General features: G+C 43.0%; 1 protein-coding gene across 3 annotated transcripts; it reads left to right on the top strand.

The window, feature by feature from the left end:
- The first annotated feature begins 2,756 nt into the window (after positions 1-2,756).
- Positions 2,757-4,755, top strand: LOC123953044 (tubulin beta chain-like). 3 transcript variants are annotated; one of them, XM_046022953.1, is made up of 2 exons: positions 2,757-2,779; positions 3,295-4,755. In XM_046022953.1, exon 2 carries the CDS (start codon positions 3,296-3,298, stop codon positions 4,628-4,630), a length of 1,335 nt encoding a protein of 444 aa, XP_045878909.1. In that variant the 5' UTR covers positions 2,757-2,779; position 3,295; the 3' UTR covers positions 4,631-4,755. The 3 variants fall into 3 exon arrangements, with proteins under 3 accessions (XP_045878909.1, XP_045878908.1, XP_045878910.1); XM_046022952.1 differs by lacking the exon at positions 2,757-2,779 and having other exon boundaries at positions 3,243-3,329; positions 3,462-4,755; XM_046022954.1 differs by lacking the exon at positions 2,757-2,779 and having other exon boundaries at positions 3,243-3,664; positions 4,271-4,755.
- The last annotated feature ends 14,985 nt before the right edge of the window (positions 4,756-19,740 follow it).

Genomic DNA, 19,740 nt, shown 5'->3' with positions numbered 1-19,740 from the left:
GATCTGTTTATTTCAGTTCCGATTACCTAATACTTCATGTTTGAAGTATTTGTAAAGTATTTGTAAACAAGGTTTACAAAGAAACCTTACAAGGCATGCTAAAGGCAAGAAAAAGCAAACTGGTAAGACAAACCAAGCATCAGGTGCATATTCAGACATGACTAATTTCAGAATTCTCATATGTGGAATCTAAAATAACCACAATTTTTATGTTAAGGGCTCTAATGGAAAAGGTAGACAGCATACAAAAACAGAAAAGGTAGACAGCATACAAAAACATACAAAAACAGCCAAGAGAGTGAAATTCCCTGAAAGAATCAAAAGGAAATGTTAGAAAACAAAAGCAGTATGACAAATGAACAGTGCCTTTGACTGAATTATCTGTAGGTTCCATACAGTAAGGAAAGAATATATGAGTTTGCATATATGACAGTAGAAACTTTCCAAACTGAAATACAAAGAGAAAAAATAATTTTATTAATGCTAATCTAGAATATCCAATCTAGATAAATCTAGAATATCCAAGAATTGTGTTTCAAACTGTATAATAGATATGTAATTGGAATACCAGACGAAGACAGAACAGAAAAAAATGTTTGATGTAATAATGGCCAAGGATTTTCCAAGATTAATAACAACTTAGTGATACATTGTGGAAGTTCAGAGTGCACCAAGCAGAGAAATAGTATAAAAGTCTATACCTGGACAAATCATATTCAAACTGTAGGACAATGAAAGATAAATTTTTGAAAGAATCCAGGGGGAAATAAAAACCCTACCTCTAGAGGAAAAAAACATACAAATTATGATGTATTATCATAAACCATGAAACAAAGAGATTGGAGTGAAATGTTTAGTGTTGAAAAAAACAACCATCAATCCAAAATTTTATATCTAGAGATATTATCCTGCAAAAGTAAAAAAGAAGTAAAAACTTAGACAAATAATAGGGAATTCATCAGCAACAGACCTTCCCTGCATAAATGTTAACAGAAGTTCTTTGAGGAGAAGGAAAATAACTCAGATCTACATAAAGGAAATGAAGAGAAGAAATAAATGATGATCAAATAAAACTTTCATTTTTCTTATTCTGAATTGACCTAATAATAATAATAACAACATGTTGGGTGATTTTAGTATATGGATAAGTAAAATTAATGGCATCAATGTTACAAGGGACAGGAGGAATTGGATACTCCTGCACTATGAAGTGGTATAACATTATACATAAGTGGACTTAGAGTAGTTGTAAATATATATTACAAACACTAGGGCAACCACTAAAAGATGTTTAAACACAATAATTGAAAGACTAACAAAAGTGAGAAAACACAATTATATATAATGCTTGTTTAAAACCAGAAAAAGCAGAAAAAGAGGAGGAAGGATAGGTATAATGAATAGCAAACAGTACAGACAAGATAGAGATAGTAATCCGACTATATGTAAAAAACACTTGCGACACCTGGGTCGCTCAGTAGGTTAAGTGGCTGCTTTTGGCTAAGGTCATGATCCCAGGGTCCTAGGGCTGAGCCCCGCATGGGACTCCCTGGTCAGTGGAGAACTTGCTTTTCCCTTTCCATCTCTCTGTTGCTCTGCCTACTTGTGCACGCTCTCTCACTCTCTCTCTGTCAAATAAATAAAATCTTAAAAATAATAAAATCACTAAATGGAAGTAGTCTAAATTCACCAATTAAAAGAGGAGACTATCAGAGCACATTAAAAAAAAAAACAAGACCTAATTATATATTGTCTATAAAATATTCACTTTAAATATAAAGATACAGATAGATTGAAAACAAAGAAACAGAAAAAAATGTACCATGCTAACACTAATGAAAAGAAAATAGGAGTATTAAGAGGGTATATTTGTGCAGTTGCACACTTGAGTAACTATTTTCTTTCTGTTTTCTTTTACTCTGCATACGTTTTATAAGTTCAAGGTCAGCTGTCAAAAGGATAACCTGTGGGATTAGAACATATCACATTGCAACACCCTAAATTGTTTTTAACACATGAGCAATCTACTGGGTCAACTGACATCCATTGTATATACTAATGAGTTTCTTTCATGCTATTTTGTTTTTGTTTTTGTTTTTGCATTATTATCAAATGCAGGGCCCCTTTCTGATCTCACCATTTCACCATGCATCTTGGAATTCAGTAAGTGCGTACCCTAACTTGCCCGGATCCTAAATTATCTGGTTGGTTTTTCAGCCTAGAATCTGAGACACTTTTTAGAAACATGCCCGGAATAGAGAAGCTGTGTCGGGGCACATGTCCTGCAAATATGGCCCTAGAAACCAGTGATATGGCGTTTACTCAACGCACAAGTCATAAATTCCCACAGAAGAAAAATGTGAAAGACTGGGTGCTAGACAAGAAGGAAGCAGGTAAAGGGATAGTTGCTTCGTCATCCACTTTTAATTATTTTACCTGACCCTCAACAACCTTGTCAGCAACACAGAGCTGTTGAACAACCCCGGTGTGGCAGGACCCCCGAATGTCACTTCTGCATAAAGCATGTATGTCATCTATTTTTTTCTTCAATAAAGAGATTTAATAGCCAAAAAAAAAAAAAAAAAAGAAAATAGGAGTATTTCTATTATTTTGGGCAAAGCAAACTTCACAACAGGAAAATTATCAGTGGTAAAGAAAAGCATTATATAACAACAAAGAGGTCAATTATCCAAGAAGACAGAACACTCCTTAACAGGTACACATGTAACAACATAGTGTCAAAATATGTGAGGCAAAAACTAGTATAATTGCAAGAAAAATTGGATGAATCCACTGTTATTGTTGGAGATCTCAGTAGCACTTTCTCAGAAATGGGCAGATTCAGCAGGCAGACAACCAGTAAAGATATAGTTGACCCAACAAACATCAACAATCAACTTGCTGTAATTGACATTTATAGAATACCTCATCCAACCACAGAATACACTTACTTCTCAAGCTCACATGGAACATTCACTAAGATGGACCATATTTAGGACCACAAAACACACCTTAACAAATATAAAATAGAAAACGCACACATGGCAATTCACAGACCTGTACCTCTGGAGCTAATAATACATTATATGTTAATATAAAAACTTTTTTTAGTTAAAAAAATAGAAATCGCTCTCAGAACCTTCCTGTGGCTGTGTTTGGACCTCGCTGCTCCAGCCTCTGGGACACGTCCCATCCATCCAGCCTGAGACTAGCAGTATAGGAAAAAAAATTCCGTATCATTTCTTGCCCCGTACACACCTTGAGGCGAGCAAAAAAATTAAAATAAATTTTAACAATGAGGGAAATCGTGCACATCCAGGCCGGTCAGTGTGGCAACCAGATTGGTGCCAAGTTCTGGGAGGTAATCAGTGATGAACACGGCATCGACCCCACTGGAACCTACCACGGTGACAGCGACCTGCAGCTGGATCGCATCTCCGTGTACTACAATGAAGCTACAGGTGGCAAATATGTTCCTCGTGCTATCTTGGTGGATCTAGAACCCGGGACCATGGACTCTGTTTGCTCAGGTCCTTTTGGGCAGATATTTAGACCAGACAACTTTGTTTTTGGTCAATCTGGGGCAGGCAACAACTGGGCCAAAGGTCACTACACAGAGGGGGCTGAGTTGGTTGACTCAGTCCTGGATGTGGTAAGGAAGGAGGCGGAGAGCTGTAACTGCCTACAAGGCTTCCAGCTGACCCACTCACTGGGTGGGGGCACAGGCTCTGGAATGGGCACCTTGCTCATCAGCAAGATCCGAGAAGAGTATCCTGACCGCATGATGAACACCTTCAGTGTGGTACCCTCACCCAAAGTGTCTGACACTGTGGTTGAGCACTACAATGCCACCCTCTCCGTCCATCAGTTGGTAGAGAACACAGATGAGACCTACTGCATTGACAACGAGGCCCTTTATGACATCTGCTTCCGCACTCTCAAGCTGACCACGCCAACCTATGGAGACCTGCACCACCTCGTCTCAGCCACCATGAGTGGTGTCACCACCTGCCTCCGCTTCCCTGGTCAACCTAATGCTGACCTCCGGAAGCTAGCCATCAACATGGTGCCCTTCCCACAGCTCCACTTCTTCATGCCAGGCTTTGCACCTCTGACCAGCGGTGGAAGCCAGCAGTATCGGGCCCTCACTGTGCCTGAACTCACTCAGCAGGTCTTTGATGCCAAGAACATGATGGCTGCCTGTGACCCCCGCCATGGCCGTTACCTCACTGTGGCTGCTGTCTTCTGCCGCCGCATGTCCATGAAGGAGGTATATGAGCAGTTGCTCAACGTGCAGAACAAGAATAGCAGCTACTTCGTGGAGTGGATCCCCAACAACGTCAAGACAGCAGTCTGTGATATCCCACCTTGTGGCCTCAAGATGGCAGTCACCTTCATTGGAAATAGCACAGCCATCCAGGAGCTCTTCAAGCACATCTCAGAGCAGTTCACAGCCATGTTCCGGCGCAAGGCCTTCCTCCACTGCTACACAGGTGAGGTTATGGACGAGATGGAATTCACCGAAGTTGAGAGCAACATGAATCACCTTGTCTCCAAGTACCAGCAGTACCAGGATGCCACCGCAGAAGAGGAGGAGGATTTCGGTGAGGAGGCCAAAGAGGAGGCCTAAGGCAGAGCACCATCACCTCAGGCTTCTCCATTCCCACAGCCTTCTTCTCAGCTGCCCCTATCCTCTCCCTCAGAATTACATTTTCTGCCTCTGTCTCTTTTTTTTCCTTTTTTTTTTTTTTGGTGGGGGGGGTCAGTGCCTGGCACATAATAGGCACTCAATAAATACTTGTTGTTTGTTGAATGTCTCCTCTCTTCCACTCTGGGAAACCTAGATTTCTGCCATTCTCAGTAATCCTGTATTTCCTTCCGGTGTCCCCTTCTCCCATCTGTCCAGTTGGTATTTCCCTTTGTTTTATAAGATAATTCTCCAAGAAGCTGGGTCTCATCAGATTCCATCTAGAACCAAGTGCTTAAAACCCAGTAGATGACCACCATCCTAAGCCCATGTGATAGCCCCGGGGAAAGGAAACAAAGCTACCTCATAGCAATAGAGGTACCTATAAGGAAGGGGTAGGATTTTCTATTCTAGAGCAGTTTTGGAGAGGGATATCCAGGCTCTTGAGTCCTAATTTCCAGGAATTTCCCTGCCCCTCTCAGCTTCAGGAGAGGTGTTGACAGTATTATCTCTATTTTTCCATCTTCTTCCAAGCTGTGTCCTGGGCTGTCCCTTTTGCAGGGCTCTGCCCCACCCTGTTAAAGCAGGATCCTTCCCTTTTCCTACATAACCACCTTCATATGTTGGATTCCTTCCTTTTCCCCTGGTTGGAGAAGGGGGCCAGGAAGGGGAAGAGGGACTAGCCTCCAGAAAGACCCTCTCCATACCCACCCTTTCTTAGCAAACACCCAGCTCTGCTGTGTATATACAGAAAGGTTTGTACTGCCACCTAAAACTTTTGAATCATTCTTCCAGAGAGGGGACAAGGAGACCCTCCCATCTTTGGCAACATCTCGTTTTTTTCCTTTTGCTATTCCCTCCCCTGCTCTTGGCTTCATCCTGTCCTACACTTCAAATTTCTATTTTGTGTTGAACTTGCTTTTTTTCATATTGAAAAGATAACATTGCCCCAAGAGCCAAAAATAAATGACAACTGAAAAAAAAAATAGAAATCACACACAGTATGTTTTCAGACCATAGTAAACTTAAACTAGAAATCAACTACAGGAAGATAACTAGAAATCCCAACATGTTTAGATTAGATTAAATGACACACTACTAATATACAGGCCAAGAAAGGAGACTCAGAAGAAAAAAAAATATTTTAAACCAAGTCAAAATTAAAATACAACTGAAGGAGCATTTAGGTGGCTCAATTGATATGCATCTGGCTCTTGGTCTCAGCTCAGGTCTTGATCTCAGGGCAATGAGTTCAAGCCCTGTCTTGGGCTCTACACTGAGCATAGAGACTCTAAAATAAAATAAAATAAAATAAAATAAAATAAAATAAAACAATTACTTAAAATTTGTAAGATTCAGCAAAAGCATCATTTGGAAGTTGTTTTGAATTCATCTATTTGAAAAGAAAGATTTAGTATGTCTGAGGGACTTTACTTACCTTTTTGACATCTCTGTTTCCAAAATACTGGTAAACACAACACAGTTTCCTCTTTTGGTAGCACAGCACCAGAAGAAGGAGCCCCACCCAATCCAGGAAGGCAAGGATGGGAAGACTCAGCAAGTGTAATTGGAGTTCAGCCATGGTGCAGTAAGTCTTCTGAAAGATGATTCACATCATTGCAAATGCACTCCTGCCTCAGGCAGCTGGGCATGGAGAATCCATGTGCTAGACTAGAGTTCCAGGCCCACATTACAGGGCTTTAGTATAGACACCAATGGTTCCTGAGTGCTGGGAGGGGACAGCACAGGAGAGAGAAACTCACATGCAACACTTCCCCCACTCTCCAGCCCAGCGGATGTGTCCATCCTTCCTGGCCTGTTAGATGCCTCCAGCCTACCTTCCTGCTCCACCTAGTCACATATCATATATTTACCTTAGTGAAATGTTCTCAGTCCCCTGTTACCCTATTACCTAAGACCATTCTCTCTACTTGGTGATCTCATTTTGGACCTCAAGTTGTTTCTGAAGGTTTGCTCTACCCCGGGATTTACATCCTCAAGATCTACTCTGCCTTCAGCTGCAGCTCTCCCTCATGCATCTTTCCCTGTATGAAGCCAGAAATAGACTCAGCAGCAGCCCCACCCCCATAGCTCCTCAAAAGTATCCAAAAGTACTGAATACCAAAAAGTATTCAAACGTTCACTAAAAAGCCCGAGAAAGCAGAATAGCCTGTACCAAGGAACAGAAAGCATGACAAAGAGGGACACAAGGGCACGACAAACCCATGGAACTGGGGCAAACAACTTAAAAACTTTTAGTAATTCTTTCATTTCCCCAAATCCCTCTTAGGCTATTCACACCCTACAGGTTCTCTTCCACACGTATAGTGTCTCTCCCTGCTGCTCCCTCTTCTCTCTCTGTCAAGTCCCCCTTCTCCCCCCAACATTTTTAAAGGTTCCTTTATTTTACAGAGCAAGTGTGCTGCATCACAGCAGACCAAACTCTCTTGATTTAGGAAGTGGGCTCCTCTAGCTTAATGTCTAATGAGCACAACTGTAACTATACCTACCAATACCTTTTGGTTTTTTGAATGACACCTATGTTTATTTCTTCCATGAAAACTGTTTTCCCACTTAACTTCTACCTTTTCACCAAAATACCTTATTGCCAACCAATGTTAAATAATAATGTCATTTTTATTGATGGTTATATGTATTTATTTCTTCTCCCCATGCTACCCAGTCATATAATAATCGGAACTCTTATGGCTTCATTATTTAGATGATAAACTGTTGAAATTAAGCCCTGTATCATTTCCTTACTTGACTTGCCTATATTCCCTCGCTGATTAATCAGTCTTGGCCCTAGACACCCAATCCTTTCCCTTCCATATGAGGAGGGTTTGCCAATGATTACAGCCTTCTTTTCCTCCCTTAACCTGTGTCCACAGCTTCACCATTGTCTCTGCCAAAGGAAAGTACACTTCTAGCCCACCCCACTTCACATACCCTCCCTTGACTGCAGGACGTATGTCCATTAAGAAAAATCCCTCCACATATCTTTGAATTTATGGAATTCTATTTAAGTAGAAAGTGTGGTCTTAACTGTCCCTAAGGCACCTAGGTCTCAAAACTATAAAAACATACTTTAAAGTCTGAGCAGGATAAGCTCCACCCAAAAAAAATTTCCAGGTGAGAAGGGGTTATAAATATGGCACATCGATTTGATTTTTCAAACCTGGCCTTGTTCTAAAAGAGGCTGAGAAACTGATCCAGATTAAAGGAAACTACAGATACACAGCAACTGGATGTAGTACGTCATCCTAGACTAACTCCTGTAAGGAGGTTTACACACAGAGAAACACACACACACACATACACACAGGACATTACTTGATAAGTTGATAAAAATGGAATTTGAGTGGGAGATTAGTTAAAAGTTTAAGATCAATGTGAAATTTACTGAAGGAGATAACTGTGCTGTCAGAGAATATTCTTTATAATAAGAAATACACTATGAAATATTCAGGGAGAAAGTATGTGATGCATGAAATGTATTCTCAAATATTCAAAAATGTATGTATAATTTTCATATGCATATGTGTTTTCCTATATGTAGAGAAGGGGAAGGAGGAAAGGAGAGAGAGATTGTAAACAGGACAAAATCTTAATAGGTACATCTGGATAAAGACTATATGGCTTTACCATCTATGCCTTTACCATGCATGCAACTTTTCCACAACTTTATTTTTTGAATTTAACCCAACCTTTGAGATTTCTGGCTTTGATTTCAGAAGCTACTGCCTCCACCATACCCCGACCCCAGATGTGTGCAATGCCAACTTTAAAACAGTTCTCTCAGGTTCTGTCCTATGCAAGAAACCTGGGATCCTCTTTGCACATTTGAAACATGCTAACATTTCAACAGGGTTTTACCAAACTGGCAAAGACCACCCCACTTGAAAAAAAAAAAAAGATTTTAGAAGTTACATGCAATATAAAACAAACAACAAAAAACAAAGATTCAACATGGTTACTTAAATGGAATCCCTAAATTCTTTTTTCTCTAGTGCCACCAGGTTGCTTGTCTCCTGGGTTTTGCAGTGTGAATTGATTTGCCAGCACTTTGTTTGCTCTGCTAGTGAGTTTCCACTCCTCCACCAGATTTCCATCTTCCAAAAATGGGTTGAAAACTTTTGTCCTTTATGCTCCCCTTCGTGTCATCCTTAAGCATTAATTTTTAAATCCTTTACTTGTTTTAACAGCTATATTGAAATACAGTTCACATACCATACAATTTACCAATTTAACATGTATAATTCCTTGATTTTCAGTATAGGCATCACCACAGTCAATTTTTTTTTATTTTTTAAAATACTTTATTTATTTATTTGACAGAGATTTCAAGTAGGCAGAGAGGCAGGCAGAGAGAGAGAGGAGGAAGCAGGCTCCCTGCTGAGCAGAGAGCCCGATGCGGGGCTCGATCCCAGGACCCTGGGATCATGACCTGAGCTGAAGGCAGAGGCTTTAACCCACTGAGCCACCCAGGCGCCCCACCACAGTCAATTTTAAAACGTTGTCTTGACTTAAGAGAAACAAATCTGCAATGTTTTGCTATCATTCTCCTCTCCCCTCCTTCCTCCAACTCTAAGATGAATCTACTTTCTGTTTCTAGACTTCCCTATTCTGGACACTTCATGTGAATGGAATCATATGTGGTCATTAGTGACTGGCTTCTTTCATTTAACATGTATTCAAGGTCATCCCTGTTTTGACATGGATTGGTCTCTTTTATTCCAAAAAATATTATATCATAGGGATATGTTATATTTTATTTACCAGTTATTTTATTCTCAGTTGACAGATGTCTGTATTTTTTCTGTCTTTTGACCTCATAAATAAGCTAGCTATGAACATTTGTTTACAAGTTTTTGTGTAGACCTATGTTTTCATTTCTCGTGAATATATACAAAGAAGTGGAACTGCTGGGTCCTACATTAACCCTATGTGTAACATTTTGAGCAACTACCACACTGTGTTCTAAAATAGCTGTACCATTTTTCATTCCCACCAAAATTGTGGGGGGGTTCTAAATTCTCCACATTCCCACCAACATTTTTATTCATTTTGATTTCAGTCATCCTTGTGGATTTGAAATTTTCATAAATAATGATTTTGATTTGCATTTTCCTAATGATTAATGATATTGAGCAGTTTTCATCTAATCTTTTACTTTTAATGCCATTTTGAAAGAGGGGAGTGCTTGATCTACTTCATTAAAGGTGAAACATAGTAGCTTATTTGGAAAATAACAGGACATATTTTTCTTCTAAATATTTGAAAACATATAGTGTCAAGTCTTTAACAACATATACAGTGTTCCTCTATATTTTTGCATATTACAGATACTGTGTGATTAAGGGACAGTGAAATTCTGCCCTGAATTTGCTCCATAAGATTACTTCTTGTGTGGGGTTGAGGAATTCACTCAAATAGCTCCTCAGGGTTGACTATAAGGCAGAACAGAACTGATTTCCAAAGACTCTAAAGCGCAGTGCCTTTTTGTCACCAATGCTACGTACACCTGTTATGAATAAGTGTGTAGCACAAGTGACAAATATCAAAGAAAAGTGAGAGCTTTGACATGGACACATAGTATATGTCTCAGAGATGGATGGCAACATTTAAAAGGGCTTTTCATCAGTGTATGACACCCGCCCAGTGATAACAGTGTAATTTGGGTGACAGATATGTGGGAAGTTATATTGTTCTGTGTGCTCTTGGCCATGTTTAAACATTTCTGTAGTAAAAATCATTAAAGAAAAACAACCAGAGGGTTTTGAAGGGGCGGGGGGGGGGGAGGGGAGGTTGAGGAACCAGGTGGTGGGTAATAGGGAGGGCACGTACTGCATGGAGCACTGGGTGTGATGCCAAAACAATGAACACTGTTATGCTGTAAATAAACAAATAAACGAATAAAAAAAATAAATTAAAAAAAAAAAAAAGAAGTTGGGTGTCTCATAAGGACAGGGTGAAGGGGTGGGTCAGAAGGTGACCTGCAATGGTAGATCAGTCCATCAAGACTAGAAATTAACTCTCTCTCAATAAAGACATTTCAGAAAGTATATTTCCTTTGAGATTATGAAGGAATCCTCTTTCCATATAGCAGGAAGGAAAAGGAAAAGAAGAAAGGGGATATTTTTTGGAAGGATTTGAGGTTGTTTTTTGTTTTGTTTTGTGAGAGGCTCAATCACTGCTTTCTTGCTCCTCTGTGAACTGTGGTCCAGTACATCTTCTGGGCAAGTGAAGATGGCCTAAGTTTGAGGAAAACAAAGGAAATTTGGGATAGATCTGAGGGCCACCCTGGGTGTCTCAGTCAGTTAAGAATCTGCCGTCGGTTCAGGTGATGACCCTGGTGTCCTGGGATTGAGTCCTGCTTCCTACTTGGTAGGAAGCCTGCTTCTCCCTCTACCTCTGCCAATCCTTCTGATTGTGCTCCTGCTCTCTGTCAAATAAAAATTAAAATAAAATAAATTAGATCTGAGTATACATTGAGGACAGAATGTACTAAGGAAATAGTGACCTTACTCCATTTATTTTGTTCAAGTTAGTAAGTCTTGGATAAGTGTTTGTGGAGTGAATGAATGATTTCCAGGTAGTGCTGGGGCTGAATTTCATGTGGCATCAGTAGACTCAGTTGTGAGTAGACTCAGTTTTGACATGGGAGATTTAATCCAACAATAATCAGTTACATACAGAAAGGCATTTCCAAAAAGGCAGAGAGATAAGATTTTGCCAGACAGGAAGGACTGAAGGAGATTAGATTGGGTCGTCCAATTGTACTGGAGCCTGTTTTTTGTTTTTTGTTTTTTTGTTTGTTTGTTTTTTTAACTGAAGAATGGCTGGTGCAATATCACACGAGTGTCAGGTGTGCAACTCTATGCTGTGCTGTGCTCACCACAACTGCAGCCACCACATGTCACCAGATAATGCTGTCACAGTACCATGGACTCTCTTTGCTATGTTGGGCTGGTGCTTTTTACATGTTGGTTACCCGACAAGCCATCAGTGAGGAAAGGAAGAACAAGGCCTTGCTGGATAGGCAAGAAGTGGAAAGTGGATGATGTGGAGTAGAAAAATTAACAGGGACATGTAAGCTGGAAGGACAGGGGCATGAGGCAGAAGGACAGAATGTCAGACAATAGTATTCCTGATGGCAGAAGTATTCCCGGTCATAAGCTCTACAGGGTGGCATGAAGTACACTGGATTGGCCATAATGGACTAAAAAATGAGATTATGTAGGAACCGACAGGCTGGGTTACTGGCTTGTCTGTCCGCATAGATGTTAGAGCCTCCTGTACGCCCTCCTCACCTCTTCAGGCTTCCTGCCCATGGCCTCTTCCCACATATTGTCCCCCTCAGGGCCTCCACAACAAATCTGCACTGTTTCTGTGACCCCAAATTTCAAATAGTATAGTGTCAATGATAAACTGGACAAGAAGCTACAAGTGTGGTACTGAGAGAGGTCATGGACATGTGTTTTTTGTTTGTTTGTTTGTTTGTTTGTTTGTTTGTTTGTTTTTAGCACTGAGCAGTCCTGAGACTGTCCAGAACACTACCTCAGGTGTTCTCTAGCACACTCACCCCATTTTGAGTCCCAGTCTGAGGTGGAGCTGCTTTCCCTCCAGAGCCCTATTTTAAGTGTGGGAATGTGTGCCATCTGCTCCCCCCCCCAAAAAAAAAGGCATTCCATGGAGTTCCATGGTAGACACACAAACATCTGTATCCTGGCACACAGTCTAGAACTCACCTCTGCTTCATAAGCTACACGTCTCATGGGGAAGAGCTACCATGGCTCCACTAAGGCCGTGAATATTGAAGGAGGCATACCGCCATCCTAGCCATAGTAAAGGCAATATCTTATATATTGTCATCGAGTGTGGATGGAAGGCAGGCACCAAGATCACCTTCCTCCAAGGGGCATGCCATGCCTTACAGCCTACAGGTATTGCTTGCATACTCAAGGAACAGAACCATGCCTTTTCGGTCTAAGGCATCAGTAGGCTGTGCCAGATTCCAGTCTGCCTCAAAGTGGTAAGCAGGACAGTGTCCTGAAAAGGGGATGATTAGCCATAAACTTTTGTTTTACCAGCAAGGTCCCTCTTTCACCTTCTCATTTCTTCAAAGTTGTCTTACCCTGGAAGGTGGTAGCTGCCTTGTCAACATTCCTACCAATTACAGATAAGTGATGCTTTTGTTCTGCAAAAAACATCCTCAGTCCAGCAGCCTGAAGAAACACCCAGGGAAGGGAAGCACTTCCAGTGGGAAACCTCAATGTCAAGTTTAACATGACTCACAGGACTGATTCTTAAGCAGCATCTAGGCTATTTTTCAACTGTACACCAACTAGCCAAAGATCAACCCAGACAACACACCCCACACCAAAATACTCTCATTCAGAATTCACCCACCTGTGGGATCCTCTGATCACCGACTTCTAAATAATGATTAAGCTACTGTAACACAGTAACAGTGAAGAAACAACAGCAGCTTAATCATTATTTTCTGAAAACTATACCTGTCTTTGATCCTCCTCAGATATAGAAGATGACTGTAAAAGGTATGAAACATTCAATGAGGGGAGAGGTGTGAGCTACTATACATATTCATTAAGGCTAAGCTATGGGACAGGAAAGAGAGCCCATCTCCTCAAACTTCATCAGAGAGGGAAAGGGCTTTTGGGGGCCTTGGGGGGGGCACATGATGCATATTTCTCAAGAACTCCATAAGATTGGTCACCTTTTAGAAGACAAAGGAAGCTATCAGTAACAGCTGAACTGAGTTACCCAAAACCCCTGCTCCCAAGACAGTACACAGAACAGACATCACTTTATTAGAGAAATATTTGTTCTTCACAAGGCATTATTTTGGGGTAGGAAATTCTGCCCCCAGCTCTCCCCACTAGAAATTCTGGAGAAGGGTTTTCTAAGTAGTAGAGATGCATCTCTGCACACAGTGCCTTCAGGAGCTGTGAGAGTTGCGGGAGGCCACTGGGCAGCTTGATGCCCACAGGTGGCATTTGGGTGGGGCGCAGGCTCCCTTTGGGGCATGGAGAGGGGATACTTCTGATGCAGTATCTGGTTCTTAAATGCCACAACTTTCTGGGGCTGTCTGTCCTTGATTCTGAGCTCTCTGTTCCTTCCAGTAAGGCCTTGGCCAGCAAAGACAGCTTCTTGCTGGCAGGACCTGGTATTTGTCTCCTTACAGGTGGAAACCCTGTAGTTGAAAGGGCACCCCGGGACAGGCTGTGCCTGGGCCTGCACTTGTGCTTTCTGCTGAGTTTTCCCAAACTTGGTTGGGGAGGGAATGGGCTGCTGAGGGCAGGTGCTGCCTATTGCATGGCGATGCCCCATTTTCTCCTCTTGGATCTTCCCAAAAGCTGTCATGATTTTCTGAGCTTCAGACGTCCCAGTAAAGGCAGCTCTACATTTAAGCAGGCCTCTGCTTTCAACAGATGATAGGGGACTGCGCTTCTCCTAGGAGTTTTCTTGCCTTCTGCTTTTTATCCCAGGATTAAGCCATTGCAAAAATCCTTCATTTTTTTTTTACTGAAAAGGCTTTCAGGAGGCGGCTGACCCTCTGTGATAGGGTCTGGGAAGGCTGGCTTCCCAGCTTTACCTTCAATACCCTGTACTGCATAGGGAATCTCTTCTTCAGTGCCACATCTTCAGTGGGGAAACTGTTTTCAGTTGGGATGTTCCCAGTCCTGCATCCCCTCCACCATGCTCTTGTGCCTTGGAACCTCGAGGCTTCATGGTCTTTGCAATAGGTGGGGCATTCTTATCCTGGCACTTCCTTAAGACATGCTTAGGGACTCAGGGCTCCTGTTGTTGTTCCATAGTAATACTTTGTCCTCTGGATGGACATGCAACACCTAGGAAGCTCTCATGTCCCCATGGGAGACAGCCTGGGCATGAGTCAGTGAAGCCTTATAAGTCAAATGATCTGAGGCAGAGGGCAGGCCAGTGTATTGGGCTTGGGCCTGGTCACACTCTCTGTCCTCCGTCATAAGCTTTAACTCATGCAAGAGTTGTTCTTTGAGATTAAGTGATTTAGGATCTTGCAGAATTGGTATGTTTGGTGGGATGGTGGTTTTGACTTGATGCTCATTCCCTTTATAATTTGGGAGCTAACTGGCTTGTTGATTGTCAAGATGCTAGGTTGTGATTGATGTTTATGAAATTCCTTGGTCCTGAATATCTCTCTGGACTCTGTGGGCACAGAATAGGTTCTTCAACATTATGCCTTGTTGCCATCCTCTTCTACCACCAGAATTTGCACTCCTACCCTTTGGCTCCTGTCTGAAGGCACCTTGCCTTGTAGGCAGCCTTGGGGGCCGTCTATTTACTATGGTGTCATGCGTGACAGATTTAAGAGTCTGGGTGCCATCCTTAGTTTTCAGAATATCCTCTGCAAACTGATGGTTGATATTAGAGGGTGATTGCCTCAGCATTCTCTATTCTTCCTTGCCCAGAGTTGAGGTGGCAGGAAGAAGACGATCGGGGATGGGGCTAAATTTGCTGTTCCTGCTGTGTCTCCATGGAGAGATCTCAAGCTTCCATCAAGGGGGTTGAAGCTCCCAGGTTTAAAATTTGCTGCAGAAATCACATTGGTTGAGGAGGAAAGGCTAGAATGGAATGTGGACTCTCTCAATATAAAGAGATAATGGATTCAAGGACCATAAGGGGAAAGCCCCAAGTCAGCCTCTTATGAAAACTTTTAATATGGTATTCCAGCTTCGGTTCTGCACTAAGTTCAACAAAGGGAAGCTCGTGGAAGGTATTCAGGGAATAGTCCTCAACCTCTGATGGTGGCAAACTTCTCTGTTTTATTTCAGTCTGGGATTTCTCAGAAAGAAGTGATGTCTGCTTCATAGTATGCCATCAATTATACACAGTCCCAGGCACCTGACCATCATTGATTTCCTCAGACTTTCTGTGTAAATGTATCTTCAGGGCATTTTCAAGTTGTCTGTGACCCATAGTCTCCACAGACACAATGGAGTTTTTCACTAATGGGCTCCTAAGGTCTTTCTCAGAATCATACCCCCATTATATTACCTGAAGAGCTAACTGGGTCACTCAACAGTTAATCTTTTGGGCAATTCTTGGGGTGTGTCCCTGATCCTTCTTCAGGTCATCATTTTCCTTCTCCAGATTTTTGTCCTGCTACAAATCATTGTTATCCTTCTCCAGGTCATCTTTGTACTTTTCCAGGTCACTGTATACTAGCTGAAGCATTTCTCAGTCCTCCACATATACAATTATCCCACTCACTACCTTCCATGATTGGTCTGGTATGTTCTGGATAGGCTGATGGTTTTCAGCTACCACTTCCTGTGTTAATCCGTACTGCAGCAAGGAGCACCTTGGGGTTGGGTCAGAGATATTGCTGCATCCATATCAGGCTTCTGAAGAACAACGTCATCAGCAGGGCCCTCTGAGCTGACAAGAGGTCTTTCAGAGGGGAACTCACCCCAGGTATCTGAGGGTTTTCCCCCAAGCTATCTCCTGAGGGATTGGGAGATTGGTCCCCAGGTGCAGGGCTGCATTGGTAGGAACTGAGCTGTTCACCAGTCTCCAGGGGCCTGGATGTCAAAAGTATATCCCCAGTGCTGTGGGGGGCCCTGTTCCCGTCATCCTGTCCTCTGGTCTCTACACTTGACTCTTGGGTCCACCATTTGTCATTGCACAACCAATAAATGGTGCAGGGAATTCAACCCACATCTCCTTCCTCCTCTCTTCCCTCCCTTTGCTGATTCTATGCCAGCCACGTTAATCTATCACTGTTTCCAGAGAGTATCAGGTACCCCTCCCTCTGGTCTTTGCGGCGATCCTCCTCCTCATCTGGAATGCTGTCCCCTCAGATGTTTGATTCATTCACCTCCCTCTAGCCTGTTCAAATTCCACTTAGGGAAGCTTATCCTGTCTACTGCCTATAAGCTCGATGTTCTTTATTCTCCACAGCATTTGTAACTGGCTAATCTAGCAGATAACGTACGTGCCTGCATTTTTCTCCCCTCCAGCTAGAATGAAGGCTACACAAAGTCAGGAATTTTGCCTTTATTGAGTCTCATGGAGATCCAGAAAAATTTAGGGTCAGCAAGAATTGGGCACGATTGTAACATGCGATTTGATGCCTTATGCTGATTTAGATCTGAGCTGGGCTGATTATTGAAGAGGATCTTTTCTACTGCATTTAAGCAGCAGTGATAAATTCTAAGTAAACTGAAATTTACAACAATTCCAGAGCAGGCACCCGCTTTTACTCCGTTTGTTCCTCTAGGTTCAAATCTGTCCTCTCTGGGTGAAGAGGGAACATATAAGAACGACTGGCCTAAGTCTAAATTAAATAAGAAGGCACATAAGAAAACACTTAAACATGTTTAAAAACTAAAATCATAGAGCGGCTTCCTTTGACACATCCGGAGTTATCCCGCCACTAATGAGGTCAGAGTTGGGGGAGAGGAGAGCAAAACACAGAGGGAAGAGGGGAGGGTAGTCACCTCTTCCCTCCCTCCTTTGAACCTTATTTCCTCCTGGACTGTCATCCCTTACAGTCAAAATGCAGATTTCAGGAGTCAGCACTAGAAGCCTGGCTACTTCCACATCCCAGCCCCTGATACACAGAAAATTTTACATAGTTAATTCTGGTTCAGCCCATCACCACTCATGTAGGCTAATTCTTTCTCCACTGTTGAGAGACAAAAAGGCACATGAGCAAAGGCAGATTAATGAGAACAGAGTTTTTTAGATATAGAAGTATATATTCAATTTGGGAAAGATAAGTGTCCATTGAGGCAAGTAGGTATGGGGCAAGGAACTTTTGCAGACAGCAGACAGCATCCTGCCAGTTGTAGGACTAGGGAAAACTGGCTCAGAGCTTTGGTCAGCCAAGTGAATGTCAAGCCTGGGGTGGCAGGCACAGTTGATGATACATAGAGCTTTCTTCTATTCTCCACCCCTGGAACTTCTCAAATCTGGTGTAGTTCTTAACTGGGCTCAGGTGCCCCTTGTCTTCCAAAATATACAGCCCTGAAGGGTGTTTCCTTCTAACTTGTAGTAAGAGAGTAGGTTAAGTCTCACATGAAGGGGCTGAGCTCCTTTAAAGCACAGCAAAGTCCATTTACTGTCACATATAATTTGCAGAGGAATATATGTCCCATATTTGTTGAGACTCATGGCACAAAAGACAGGAACTCGGTAGTCTCCTATGGAGCCCTGGGCAGTTTATGAAGATGACAGCTACATTCAGGGCACAGGAAGTAGGCCAGATACCTCCAAACACATTACTGGTTTCTCCAAAGTCAGAGGAGTACTCTGACTAGGGGCAGACCTACGTGTTCCGAGCATAGATTTCTAAAATTTCATGGCGCTACCCCCCATTGCACCATCAGTGCTGTGGTTGGGGACGCTCCGTGTGGTCTGTGTCGATGGGGGACCTTTCGTGTTTCCAGTCATAGTAGATGTGGTGCTGATTCCCACAGCACCACCTGTGTCAGTGCTAGGTGGTCTGCACTCGTTGATGTAAAGAGCCGCCATCATTGCTACGATGTCTTCTTCATCTGTACCACCTGTGTTTGCCTCAGGTGGGCCAGAGTTATACTGATGTAAAGCAGGAATCCCAGATTGTCCCGTCTTGGGAATGACGGTGTTCCCTTCCTTTAAACGACCTGTATTCTGGGCAGGTGCTCCACAGGTGCTTGGAGGGAAGAGGGAACTAGTAGTGGGTAGAAGCACAGAGCTGGTGCTTGTACTTGGAATTACAACAGTGGTCGTGGGGCCAGGTGAGTCCCTGGTGTTCTGTCAGGGGTAAACACACACGTTTTTTGGCACATTTCCTTTCCCATTTGCAGTGGCTTTTCCACCTAGAGTGGGGTGTTTTTGTTTGGGTGAGCTCTGGGAACGCTTCTGTGTCATGGGCACACCAGAGGCTGCAATGGTGGGAGCAGCATTGTCCTTTCTGATAGTTGTACTGCCCATGGTTTCGGCAGGTTGGCCCCTAGTTCTCAGATTTAAGGGCAAAATATACACATCTCTTGATGTATTTCTCTTTTCTGAGGTAGAAGCTCTTACCCCTGGTGTTCTTTGCTTTGATGGGCCATGGATGCACTTAAAGGTAACGGGCACACTGCAGCCTCGGATGGTGGAAGCGGTGTTGTCCTTTCCCATAATCGGACCACCCCTGCTTTGGACGGGTTAACTCTCGGTGCTTGGATTTAACGTGGAAGTAATCATGTCTTTTGACCAATTTCTCTTGCCTTTCGTGGTTGGTTTTCCACCTGGAGAAGTTTATCTTTGTTTGGATGATCCCTGGGTCCACTTAAGGGTCCTGGGCCCACCAGCACCTCCAACAGTGGAAACAGTATTGTGGTTTCCCACTACTGCACCACCCACATTTTGGACAGGTTGGCCCCAGGTATCCGGGTTTTAAAGTGGAACTGGAAGCCTGTCCAAATACTGGGACAGTACTTGCCCCTCCTACATCAGCAGCCGTATTGTTCTGAGACACGGCCTGCATTGTCTGACCAAAAGGAGGAGCGGATGTGGTGCTGGGTGCCCCCTGCAGTCCTGCCCCAAAGTTGGATGTTCTGGGTACCTGTGAGCCAGCGGGGCCTGGGATAGAGATACCAAACCCAAAGTTCCCACCGTCCATGGGGGCTGCAGGTCTTGTGAACACATGTGGGGCTGGAGTAGTAAGTGTAATCAGGGAGCCACTGACCCTGGCACTGAGCATCCCAGTGGCAACTGTATGGCCACTAGCGGTAGATATGCCATTGGGGAGAATACCTGTCTTGTAACCAAAGGCCTTCTGTTTTTTGGCAGTGGTGCCAAATGCAGAGGCTGCAAGACCTGACTGCTTTCGGCCATCTTTGGACGGTTGGGCTAGAGAGGCAGTTGGACCTATGGCTTGTGTTGGGCCTACTGGTTTTCCCTACTGGTAGGAATTGCCAGGCTGCTGCCCATTTTGGTTCCCAGATACAGGCTGAGAGGTGATTCCTGGGGCAGAGTGGTTAGGAATTGATATTGGTGTGATGGCTGACTTTGCAGGT

The sequence above is a fragment of the Meles meles genome, chromosome 11 (genome assembly GCF_922984935.1).
Source record: "Meles meles chromosome 11, mMelMel3.1 paternal haplotype, whole genome shotgun sequence".
Lineage (NCBI taxonomy): Eukaryota > Metazoa > Chordata > Mammalia > Carnivora > Mustelidae > Meles > Meles meles.
The sequence above is the reverse complement of the archived record's forward strand: the minus strand, read 5'-3'. Positions and strand labels throughout refer to the sequence as shown.